Source organism: Oncorhynchus keta, unplaced genomic scaffold (assembly GCF_023373465.1).
Source record: "Oncorhynchus keta strain PuntledgeMale-10-30-2019 unplaced genomic scaffold, Oket_V2 Un_scaffold_9739_pilon_pilon, whole genome shotgun sequence".
Taxonomy (NCBI): Eukaryota; Metazoa; Chordata; class Actinopteri; order Salmoniformes; family Salmonidae; genus Oncorhynchus; species Oncorhynchus keta.
The window spans coordinates 11,124-24,750 of NW_026291018.1; the positions used below are offsets into that span (position 1 = coordinate 11,124).

The following is a 13,627-nucleotide window of genomic DNA, read 5'->3' on the forward strand; positions in this document are numbered from 1 at the left end:
TGTCATGTGTTGCTGCCATGCTGTTGTTGTTTTAAGTTTTTCCTTAATGTAGTGTTGTCTCGTCATGTGTGTTTTGTCCTATATTTTTATCTTTAATCCCCAGTCCCCGCAGGAGGCTTTTTGTCTTTTGGTAGGCAGTCATTGTAAATAAGAATTTGTTCTTAAGTGACTTGCCTAGTTAAATAAAGGTTCAATAAAATATATTAAATGTATAACGGTGCACAGCAAAATTGGGCTGCCCAATTTATTTATTTCTACACTTGGACTTTTAACCAATCAGATCAGTGCTTTCTACAATATTTGGGCAAAATATCAGAATTGAGCTGCCTGTACTCTGCCTGTACTGATTGGCAAGTACATCCATGTACACAATGGTAGCTAATGCCTCCAGATCACTGTCAGAGATGATATGCACTGTAGCTGGAAGAGTTGGTCAAGGACTATTGTATATGTGCGTGCCCGAAGTGGGTGAGGCAGGGGAGACCCCTTATGGTCATTTCAAGTACTACAGCATTGCAGAACGTTTTTGGGAGAAGAAAACAAAGAGGTAGTAAGACAACATCAGATGTTTTATTCTGTAATAATGGAAACATTCTGAGGTTGTTTTTATTCATTTACTCAGATATACACGAGTAGGTTCTAGGTAATAAATAAATACATTTCACCTCAGTAAGCATTTCTTTGAATAACAGTGCATGCTCCCCTAAAGAGACCCTCTCACTAACTTAAAAAAATAACATATCTTATAAGTTTACCATATAGTAATGTCTCACTCAGCAATGTCATTCTCAAACGTGCCAGTATGCACGCATACACACACACACACACTCATTGGTACATGGCAATTCACGTCATTCAACAACAAAAACACTTACGCTACGCTAAAAGTACCCCGTAGCAAATACTTATTTCTGAAATAATGGAGAGAAGTCCGTAAACAGAACATCATGTCTAAAAATAGACGCAGAGACAGATCACTGTCATATGATGCATTATCATGATGTGGCAGAGACAGATCACTGTCATATGATGCATTATCATGATGTGGCAGAGACAGATCACTGTCATATGATGCATTATCATGATGTGGCAGAGACAGATCACTGTCATATGATGCATTATCATGATGTGGCAGAGACAGATCACTGTCATATGATGCATTATCATGATGTGGCAAGTGAATCAACCTTTTGAAAGTTCTATATCTTGAAAACTTGATTGCTGACATGCAAAACATTTTGGGGCTGTATCAACAGTTGACTAATGAAACAAAAAACAGGTGTTTTTTATGTGGATTATTCCTTTAAGTGTGGAGTGGGAACACCTTGGTTAGTTTGGTTATTCTTTCTTGTCAGGAATCAGCTTGTCAGCATGGTGGGCAAACGTCTCAGCTACCAGCAGTGGGAAGACTATGGAAGCATCAGCGTACACCTGGAGAGAGAAACAAAACACAGACAGGAAACTGAAGCCTAAACATACATATCTCTAAGATACATTTCAGGAGATGGGAATGGAAAGAGCCATTGGAAAAGGTTCAACGTGAGTTTGTGTTTTATCTTTGGTCGATCTAATGCATCTATCAAGAGTTCTGGTGGCGCTGCTCTCCTGCTTGACCCAGAGTTACACTTTCACTTCATCTATATTAGCATAAGGTGAGGCCAAAAGCACATTTGCATCTTCGGGTGGCCAATAAAGTTAGATTATTTTCTATTCCATCCATTAACCTTCAGACTGGGGATAAGATAGTTGGTGAGTGAGTTACCTTGACTGGCTTGGCATCCATGCGGATCTTCCCCCAAGACACTGCCTCATCAGGCCTGGCCCCTGAGTCGGAACCATCAAACTCCTGCCCAGTGTTCACAAACACTGCATAGTCCGCTCCATTCCTCTGAGGGGGGGGTTACATTATAATAAAATGGTTTGACCTGGTTGGTTAGTTAAGGTTGCTAAGCACCTGTGTTGGGGAAGCTACTCTGAAAATATAGTTCACCAAGCTACCAACTACTTTGAAAAAGTACTTCACTACATCCAAACTACTACATGATAAAACTAATATATCTCAATCTGAAATGTTCTGGACTACAAATTGCAAGAACAGTAGTTCACTACACCACTACATGGCAGAAAAGTCATTAACTACTGGAAACACTACCAAGATTTTAATGTAGTTCAACTACCACCAAGCTACTGAAAAATGTACTTACATTACTACCTGAACTACATGTAATTTACTACCCCAACACTGCTAAGCAAGTCAACTTTCTAACTGGTGAGTTGCCACAGAACAAAATGAGAGGAAAATAGGTGAATTGAACAGTTCATAATTTACACCAACATTATAATTAAGGAATATGATCATAGAGAACATTTTATAGTCGTAGTAATAGTAGTTACTTACCATCAGATTGGCATTGGCTATATGGTGTTTGACCAGGCCCCCACCCAGAATAATCATCCCTGTCCGTTTGGCAAACACTGCCTTGCTGTTCAACCTGCGGATATCTACAACACAGACCGTGTTATCAGCACAATACATTACTCACCACCCTTCAACTACAAAACCAAGCACACCACCCTTCAACTACAAAACCAAGCACACCACCCTTCAACTACAAAACCAAGCACACCACCCTTCAACTACAAAACCAAGCACACCACCCTTCAACTACAAAACCAAGCACACCACCCTTCAACTACAAAACCAAGCACACCACCCTTCAACTACAAAACCAAGCACACCACCCTTCAACTACAAAACCAAGCACATCACCCTTCAACTACAAAACCAAGCACACCACCCTTCAACTACAAAACCAAGCACACCACCCTTCAACTACAAAACCAAGCACACCACCCTTCAACTACAAAACCAAGCACACCACCCTTCAACTACAAAACCAAGCACACCACCCTTCAACTACAAAACCAAGCACACCACCCTTCAACTACAAAACCAAGCACACCACCCTTCAACTACAAAACCAAGCACACCACCCTTCAACTACAAAACCAAGCACACCACCCTTCAACTACAAAACCAAGCACACCACCCTTCAACTACAAAACCAAGCACACCACCCTTCAACTACAAAACCAAGCACATCACCCTTCAACTACAAAACCAACCACATCACCCTTCAACTACAAAACCAAGCACACCACCCTTCAACTACAAAACCAAGCACACCACCCTTCAACTACAAAACCAACCACACCACCCTTCAACTACAAAACCAACCACACCACCCTTCAACTACAAAACCAAGCACACCACCCTTCAACTACAAAACCAAGCACACCACCCTTCAACTACAAAACCAAGCACACCACCCTTCAACTACAAAACCAAGCACACCACCCTTCAACTACAAAACCAAGCACACCACCCTTCAACTACAAAACCAAGCACACCACCCTTCAACTACAAAACCAAGCACACCACCCTTCAACTACAAAACCAAGCACACCACCCTTCAACTACAAAACCAAGCACACCACCCTTCAACTACAAAACCAAGCACATCACCCTTCAACTACAAAACCAAGCACATCACCCTTCAACTACAAAACCAAGCACACCACCCTTCAACTACAAAACCAAGCACACCACCCTTCAACTACAAAACCAAGCACACCACCCTTCAACTACAAAACCAAGCACACCACCCTTCAACTACAAAACCAAGCACACCACCCTTCAACTACAAAACCAAGCACATCACCCTTCAACTACAAAACCAAGCACACCACCCTTCAACTACAAAACCAAGCACACCACCCTTCAACTACAAAACCAAGCACACCACCCTTCAACTACAAAACCAAGCACACCACCCTTCAACTACAAAACCAAGCACACCACCCTTCAACTACAAAACCAAGCACACCACCCTTCAACTACAAAACCAAGCACACCACCCTTCAACTACAAAACCAAGCACACCACCCTTCAACTACAAAACCAAGCACACCACCCTTCAAATACAAAACCATTGTCTGGCTTTTTTTATGGTGGTTTAGAAGCAGTGGCTTCTTCCTTGCTGAGTGGCCTTTCAGGTTATGTCGCTATAGGACTAATTTTACTGTGGATATAGATACTTTGTACATGTTTCCTCCAGCATCTTCACAAGGTCCTTTGCTGTAGTTCTGGGATTGATTTGCACTTTTTGCACCAAAGTACGTTCATCTCTAGGAGACAGAGCGGTATGACGGCGGCGTGGTCCCATGGTGTTTAAACTTGCGTACTATTGTTTGTACAGATGAACGTGCTTCCTTCAGGGGTTTGGAAATTGCTCCTAAGGACTAAACAGACTTGTGGAGGTCGACAATTTTTTTCTGAAGTCTTGGCTGATTTCTTTTGATTTTCCCATGATGTCAAGCAAAGAGGCACTGAGTTTGAAGGTAGGTCTTGAAATATATTCACAGGTACACCTCCAATTGACTCAAATGATGTCAATTAGCCTATCAGAAGCTTCTAAAGCCATGACATAATTTTCTGGAATTTACCAAGCTGTTTAAAGGCGCAGTCAACTTAGTGTATGTAAACTTCTGACCCACTGGAATTGTGGAGTGGTTGAAAAATGTGTATGTAAGTATGTAAACTTCCGACTTCAACTGTAGTTACAATGTAAAGCAAGGCAAGTGTGTGGTCTCACATCACCAAAGGAAAGAACTGGCAGCAGCTAGCCTAGCGGTTTGAGCTTTGGGCCAGTAACCAAAAGATTTGAATCCCTGACACGACAAGGTGAGAAATCGGTCAATGTGCCCTTGAGCAAGGCATTTATTCCTAATTGCTTCGGTAAATCGCCATGGATTACAAAAATTGGAATGTACAGACAGAACCCCAGTCCTCACATCTCCTCTCTCTCTTACCATCTACTATATCCAGCACCAGCCCAGGGTTTTTATATGAGTGGAAATAGATCATGTCCCCAATGGATCCATCTGTCAGAGCAGGGCTGAACACTGGGATGTCATTCTGAAACAGAGGTTGAAAATCTATTGATTATATGAACACAGCCTATTGTAACTCAATGACAGCTACAGGGAGGGAGGCAGAGAGAGAAAATGTGCACGACAATTTAGTGTATTAGACAGTACCCACAAACAACTGATACAGCAACAAATATGAACAATACTTTTATGATCCGTTAACCTTGTAGAGGTCATTGTGATAGTGTAAGGTGAGGCCAATGACGAGCTTGAGCACCCTACTGTACATTATACTGGTGAGTTTAGAGAGGGGAATGATAAAGATACTTCACAAATGGAGAGAGGGGGCAAAGAGCACTGGTTTCAATTCATTCCACTGATATCGCCTGTTCTATATCAAGGACAGGCTGATGAGAACAGTGAGCCCCTCCAGTCCTCACCTTATAGGCCCAGTAGTAGACAGACTCTGGGTTGTTGATCTCTTTGCCCAGACGGTGGATCATCTTGGACGGGGTCCAGTGGGTGCCCTAAAGGGTTAAGAGGTCAAAGGTCAAATGAATGTGACAATACCAGCAACACCAGGATGATACTTTTTTGATACATTTTCCCCCAATGAATACAACCCAGACACAGAAGATGACATTTCCTGTACGAAGGGTTAAATTAGCTCACCTCATCTTTCTGCTCCTGCACCATCTGGTCCAGAATGGGCATCAGCCAGTCCTCAAACTTACAGTAGTTATCATTAGGTACCAGGAGGTTACCTATCCTAGAAAGAGAGCGACAGCGGAGAGAGGAGAAAAGAGAGAAAAGATTAGTGACAATTTAGTGTATTAGACAGCACCTACAATAATAACAACTGGGTGGTTTGAGCCCTCTTCACTGTTAACTCAGACACCAGCCAGCTTCAGCTCGGTCAATACCTGCCAGTCTGCACAGCGCGATATCAACCCGGAACATAGACTTTTTCTCTACCAGATCACCGGATTCCTGCTGCAAGCTCTGGATCATTACACCGGATCATCGGAGCTAGCTAGCTGCAACAGAGTGGCTACTACTGGCTAACGCCTCTGTCCCGAAGCAAGCACCTAAGAGGTCTACCAGCTAATTATTGGGCTACAATACTTACTTTGCCAATTGGCCTGGCCCCTATATTGCCGACACGGAGCCCCGCTTGATCCATCACAACTGGTCTGCAGATGTAATCGTCCGAGGTGGTTTCAACAGGCTTTTCTGTTGCGATGCTGCTGAAGACCCATCTGCTAGCTTTCTGAATCGCCGTGTCTCCAGCTCACCTAGTGTAGTAGCGACTACCGAATGGCTCCCTGACTCACCTGTTGCTGCTCATTGGACCCTATGATCACTCAGATACACATGCCTCTCCCTAATGTCAATAAGCCTTTTCTACTGCCATTTCGGTTAGTTATGATTGTCTTATTTAACTGTAGAGGCCCCAGCCCCGCCCAACATGCCTTAGATAGCTCTTTTGTCCCACCCCCCACACATGCGGAGACCTCACCTGGCTTAACAGGTGCCACCAGAGACACAACCTCTCTCATCATCACTCAATGCCTAGGTTTACCTCCACTGTACTCACATCCTACCATGCCCTTCTCTGTACATTATGCCATGAATCTATTCTAACATGCCCTGAAATCTGCTCCTTTTATTCTCTGTTCCCAACGCACTAGACAACCAGTTCTTATAGCCTTCGGCCGTACCCTTATCCTACTCCTCCCTTCCTCTGGTGATGTAAAGATTAACCCAGGCCCTGTAGCCCCCAGAATCATACCTACTCCCCAGGCGCTCTCATTTGTTGACTTCTGTAACCGTAAAAGCCATGGTTTCATGCATGTTAACATCAGAAGCCTCCTCCCTAAGTTTGTTTTATTCACTGCTTTAGCACACTCCGCCAACCCTGATGTCCTAGCCATGTCTGAATACTGGCTTAGAAAGCCCACCAAAAATTCTGAAATTTCCATCCCCAACTACAACATTTTCCGACAAGATAGAACTGCCAAAGGGGGCGGAGTTGCAATCTACTGTAGAGATAGCCTGAAGAGTTCTGTCATACTGTCCAGGTCTGTGCCCAAACAATTAGAGCTTCTACTTTTAAAAATCCACCTTTCCAGAAATAAGTCTCTCACCGTTCCCGCTTGTTATAGACCCCCCTCAGCCCTGGACACCATATGTGAATTGATTGCCCCCCAGAGTTCGTACTGTTAGGTGACCTAAACTGGGATATGCTTAACACCCCGGCCGTCCTACAAGCTAAGCTAGATGCCCTCAATCTCACACAAATTATCAAGGAACCTACCAGGTATAACCCTAAATCCGTAACCATGGGCACCCTCATAGATATCATCCTGACCAACTTGCCCTCTAAACACACCTCTGCTGTCTTCAACCAGGACCTCAGCGATCAGTCTCATTGCCTGCGTCCGTAATGGGTCCGTGGTCAAACGACCACCCCTCATCACTGTCAAACGCTCGCTAAAACACTTCAGCGAGCAGGCCTTTTTAATCGACCTGGCCCAGGTATCCTGGAAGGATATTGACCTCATCTGGTCAGTCGAGGATGCCTGGTCGCTATTTAAAAGTGCTTTCCTCACCATCTTAAATAAGCATGCCCCACTCAAAAAAAATGTAGAACGAAGAACAGATATAGATAGCCCTTGGTTCACCCCAGACTTGACTAGCACAAAAACATGCTGTGGCGTACTGCATTAGCATCAAATGTTTTATTTTTTTATTTCACCTTTATTTAACCAGGTAGGCTAGTTGAGAACAAGTTCTCATTTGCAACTGCGATCTGGCCAAGATAAAGCATAGCAGTGTGAACAGACAACACAGAGTTACACATGGAGTAAACAATTAACAAGTCAATAACACAGTAGAAAAAAAAGGGGAGTCTATATACAATGTGTGCAAAAGGCATGAGGAGGTAGGCGAATAATTAAAATATTGCAGATTAACACTGGAGTGATAAATGATCAGATGATCATGTACAGGTAGAGAGATATTGGTGTGCAAAAGAGCAGAAAAGTAAATAAATAAAAACTGTGGGGATGAGGTAGGTGAAAATGGGTGGGCTATTTACCAATAGACTATGTACAGCTGCAGCGATCGGTTAGCTGCTCAGACAGCTGATGTTTGAAGTTGGTGAGGGAGATAAAAGTCTCCAACTTCAGCGATTTTTGCAATTCGTTCCAGTCACAGGCAGCAGAATACTGGAACGAAAGGCGGCCGAATGAGGTGTTGGCTTTAGGGATGATCAGTGAGATACACCTGCTGGAGCACGTGCTATGGATGGGTGTTGCCATCGTGACCAGTGAACTGAGATAAGGCGGAGCTTTACCTAGCATGGCCTTGTAGATGACCTGGAGCCAGTGGGTCTGGCGACGAATATGTAGCGAGGGCCAGCCGACTAGAGCATACAAGTCGCAGTGGTGGGTAGTATAAGGTGCTTTAGTGACAAAACGGATGGCACTGTGATAAACTGCATCCAGTTTGCTGAGTAGTGTTGGAAGCAATTTTGTAGATGACATCGCCCCAGCGATATGCAACTTTTCAGGGAAGTCAGGAACCAATATACACATTCAGTTTGAAAAAGCTAGCCTTAGCTTTCTAACTGAAATTTGCATCCTGCAGCACTAATTCCAAAAGGTTTTGGGACACTAAAGTCCATGGAGAATAAGAGCACCTCCTCCCAGCTGCCCACTGCACTGAGGCTAGGAAACACTGTCACCATCGATAAATCTACGATAATCGATCATTCCAATAAGCATTTTTCTACAGCAGGCCATGCTTTCCATCTTGCTACCCCTACCCTGGCCAACAGCTCTGTATCCCCCGCAGCAACTTGCCCAAGGCCCCCACCCCACTTCTCCTTCACCCAAATCCAGACAGCTGATATTCTGAAAGAGCTGACAAATCTGGATCACTACAAATCAGCTGAGCTAGACAATCTGGAACCTCTCTAAAATTATCAGCCAAAATTGTTGCAACCCCTATAACTAGCCTGTTCAACCTCTTTCGTGAAGTCTGCGATCCCCAAAGATTGGATAACTGCCGCGGTCATCCCCCTATTCAAAGGGGGAGACACTCTAGACCCAAACTGTTATAGACCTATATCCATCCTGCCCTGCCTTTCTAAAATCTTCAAAAGCCAAGTTAACAAACAGATCACCGACCATTCGAATCCCACCATACCTTCTCCACTATGCAATCTGGTTTCCGAGCTGGTCATGGGTGCACCTCAGCCACGCTCAAGGTCCTAAACGATATAACAGCCATCAATAAAGACAGTACTGTGCAGCCGTCTTCATCGACCTGGCCAAGGCTTTCGACTGTCTATCACCGCATTCTTATCGGCAGACTCAATAGCCTTGGCTTCTCAAATGACTGCCTCGCCTGCTTCACCAACTACTTCTCAGATAGAGTTCAGTGTGTCTAATAGGAGGGCCTGTTGTCCGGATTTCTGGCAGTCTCTATGGGGGTGCCACATGCTTCAATTCTCGGGCCGACTCTTATCTTTATATCAATGATGTCGCTCTCGCTGCTGGTGATTCTCTGATCCACCTCTACGCAGACGACACAATTCTAAAAGCCAAGCTTCTGGCCCTTCTTTGGACACTTAACAAACCTCCAAACGAGCTTCAGTGCCATACAACTCTCCTTACATGGCCTCCAAATGCTAGTAAAAATAAATACATGCTCTTCAACCGATTGCTGCCTGCACCCACCCGCCCGACTAGCACCACTAAGCTGGACGGTTCTGACTTAGGTATTTGTAGTTGTCCACATATTCTAGGTGTCTGGTAGACTGAACTCTCCTTCCAGACTCACATTAAGCATCTCCAATCCAAAATTAAATCTAGAATCAGCTTCCTATTTCGCAACAAAGCCTCCTTCACTCATGCTGCCAAACATACCCTCGTAAAACTGACTATCCTACCAATCCTTGACTTTGGTGATGTCATTTACAAAATAGCTTCCAACACACAGCAAATTGGATGCAGTCTATCACAGTGCCATCCGTTTTGTCACCAAAGCCCCATATACTACCCACCACTGCGACCTGTATGCTCTCGTTGGCTGGCCTTCACTACATATTCGTCGCCAAACCCACTGGCTCCAGGTCATCTATAAGTCTTTGCTAGGTAAAGCCCCGCCTTATCTCAGCTCACTGGTCACCATAGCAACACCCACCCATAGCACGCGCTCCAGCAGGTATATTTCACTGGTCATCCCCAAAGCCAACACCTGCTTTGGCCGCCTTTCCTTCCAGTTCTCTGCTGCCAATGACTGGAACGAATTGCAAAAATCACTGAAGCTGGACTTCTCTCCCTCTCTAACGTAGAGCATCAGCTGTCAGAGCAGCTTACCGATCACTGTACACAGCCCATCTGTAAATAGCACATCCCCATATTGTAATTTATATATTTCTTTGCTCTTTTGCACCCCAGTATCTCTACTTGCACATCATCTTCTGCACATCTATCACTCCAGTGTTAATGCTAAATTGTAATTATTTAATCTCTGTGGCCTATTTACTACATTTGCACACATTGTACATAGATTTTTCTATTGTGTTATTGACTGTACGTTTGTTTAACCCATGTGTACCTCTGTGTTGTTTTTGTCGCACTGCTTTGCTTTATCTTGGCCAGGTCATAGATGTAAATGAGAACTTGTTCTCAACTGGCCTACCTGGTTAAATAAAGGTGAAATTATTACTATTATAAAATATATATTTTTTAAAATATGGCCAATATACCACACCCCCTCGTGCCTTATTGCTCAATTGTATTATGATCTGCGATCCATATTAGAGGTGATAGCGCTCTACCTGTTGATGCCTCTCTGTCTCAGCTCCTTGCCAGACAGGCTGAACTCCCCCAGGTAGGTGGGGGCCAGACACTTGATGAAATCCTCCTCGATTCCCCCCGCTGTAGTCACTATCACGTCCACCTGTTGGGAAGGCCCACAAACACATGTAGCATTTTACTAGTGTATACGATCACCTATATGCACTGGCATCTTGAAGTGAGTGTTTATGATGTAGGGGTGTCAAACTTAATTCCTGGAGGGCTGCAGTCTCTGCTGGTTTTTATCTTCCATAGGTGTAAAATTAAGACCTCAATAACCAGGTGGGGGCAGCTCCAACTAATCAAACACCTTAATTGATCAAGTACAAGTGAGGAATGACAGCCAGCAGACACTGAGTGCTGGAGGACTGGAATTTGACACGAGGGTGGGATGCTGTATAGGACTGTACCATTTTGTGCTGTGCCAGGTAGCGGATGGACTCCCTCACTCCAGAGCTGATGAGGTTGGAGGTGTATCCCAGGAAGATGGTACAGCCCGAATGGGAAAGGGAGGAGTCGCATCCTTCCTCTTCCTCCAGCGGCTCCAGACGCTTCTCAATCTGTGGTTATAAATAGATGACAGAAGGAGAGAAATATAGACCACATACAGTATGATAAAAGCTCTCTCTAATAAAGGGCTTTAAACATTTCTCCCTCTTCTTATTCCTCTCGCAATCCCTCAAAAAGAAAGGCCTAGAATCAGACAAGGAATACCGTATGTCTACATAAATGGCAACAACTTGGATGCTAACATAACTCTCCACATCCCCAATTACTAGGCATCTTATCCCCTTATACGTCCTGGGATGTTTGGAGTAGGATCCCTAGTTCCCTGATCTTAGGTCAGCTGATTCTAGATCTGTACCTAGTAGAGCAACTCCTACACAGAGCGGGACATCCTCTGACCCAATGACAACACTAGCCTGCTCCCAGAGCTGTGCTGTGTTGTCAACTCCTATGGTCATCGTGAGTTGTCAAGACAACACAAACAGATCTGGGACCAGGCATCTCAAATCCCTAAAGCTCTAGAGATGGATGATATCATCTAGCCTGGAATACAACCTTTTATGCTCTGTTTTACCGTAGTTTTACTGAGCATATCAGTTAGGATTCCAGGCTAGATGGCCTCCAGTGAGTCTCACCATCCTGTTGATCTCCTGTATGGCATGGGCCACACTGCTAGCCTGGAAGCCTGTGGTGAGGAAGGACTGGAGCAGTGCATGGTGGTCCACTCCCTGGTTGAAGTCATAGCCCTTGATACGGGGCATGTCGTCTGGGAGGGCCGTGCTGGGCATCAGCACCGCATCCATGGCCACGAAGGGGGCGTGTTGTTCCGCCATGCCGTCTGTCAAACACAAGGAAACAAATCAAAAAGGTTTGCAACGGTTGCATAAAGAGTGCTGAACATTACATTTTACCTAAGTGTCTGCAAAGATAGTTTTAGTGGCTTTCAACCTAGAATAGCTACAAGCAAAATTATCTGACCGCTGAAATCCTGTAGTTCATGTTGAAAAGGTTTGCAAAATGTCAGCACCATTATCAACTCCTTAAATCAACTGTCAACTGTCTACAGTAGCTAGCTAAATCAACTGTCTACAGTAGCTAGCTAAATCAACTGTCTACAGTAGCTAGCTAAATCAACTGTCTACAGTAGCTAGCTAAATCAACTGTCTACAGTAGCTAGCTAAATCAACTGTCTACAGTAGCTAGCTAAATCAACTGTCTACAGTAGCTAGCTAAATCAACTGTCTACAGTAGCTAGCTAAATCAACTGTCAACTCCCTACAGTAGCTAGCTAAATCAACTGTCAACTCTCTACAGTAGCTAGCTAAATCAACTGTCAACTCTCTACAGTAGCTAGCTAAATCAACTGTCAACTCTCTTCAGTAGCTAGCTAAATCAACTGTCAACTCCCTTCAGTCGCTAGCTAAATCAACTGTCAACTCCCTACAGTAGCTAGCTAAATCAACTGTCAACTCCCTGAACGATTCTGATTCTACTGTATAGCTGGTGGCAAGCAACAATATTAGGATCCTGCCTTGTATTGTGCTTAGTAGCAACTTATAGAGACAGCATTCTAACGTCCTCATTTAGCACATTTCATGACACCGAGATCAAAGTATAGCAGACGTTAGTTAGCAACTAACACTCCAATGCCAGCGGACTGCCTGGCTTGCAACTAGCTAGCCATTCTCTATTGGCTTAAAAACAATTACACGCACTGACAAATGAAGCAACATAACGTTTTTTGAATTAGAGAATGCTGAAACTAAAAAGGTATCATTGTATAAAGACAGCCAAAACATTAGCAACACACCACAGGTCTAGAGTTCTGACATTCCCCATGCAGCACACGAAACAACTACGGAAAGCGCAAAGGTTCAAACGTAGCAACGCATTCTGGTGAAAGATTGTGTTCTGTATGCGTCCTTCCGATGCTTATCATTATTTGTGTCAACATTAAACTCACTCACAGTCTCTTTTATCATCAGTGAGGGATGTGTGATGTTTTGTGACATTTCCAGGACTGTGTGTATAACCTTTAAACCTGACACACATCACAGCAGCTTTGAAGTGGCCTCCACAGTAACCACAAAGAGCAGGGTGGGGGAGACCAGAGGTTAAAAGGGAGGCCAGATGCCACTGACAGAAATTGGGACCTCAGTTGGACGTAGGCTCACATAGCCTAGTGTTAGAGTATAACAGTAACTTTCCCATTATTATTTCAAATCTAAATCCATATTTGGAGGTGGAACAGGTTTCTGTGTGTTCGGCAGGTTTAACGTTTTTAACTCTCAACAATTGATTGCAATTCCATTAATTTA

General features: G+C 44.1%; 1 protein-coding gene across 1 annotated transcript; it reads right to left on the minus strand.

The window, feature by feature from the left end:
* Positions 1-548: 548 nt before the first annotated feature.
* Positions 549-13,252, minus strand: dhps (deoxyhypusine synthase). Its single transcript, XM_052517776.1, has 10 exons — positions 13,120-13,252; positions 11,945-12,147; positions 11,213-11,362; positions 10,784-10,905; positions 5,605-5,701; positions 5,373-5,459; positions 4,873-4,978; positions 2,399-2,502; positions 1,763-1,888; positions 549-1,431 (listed from the first exon to the last, which is right to left on the minus strand). The coding sequence occupies exons 2-10, from the start codon at positions 12,140-12,142 to the stop codon at positions 1,339-1,341; spliced, it is 1,083 nt and encodes a 360-aa protein (XP_052373736.1). The 5' UTR covers positions 12,143-12,147; positions 13,120-13,252; the 3' UTR covers positions 549-1,338.
* Between the last annotated feature and the right edge of the window lie 375 nt (positions 13,253-13,627).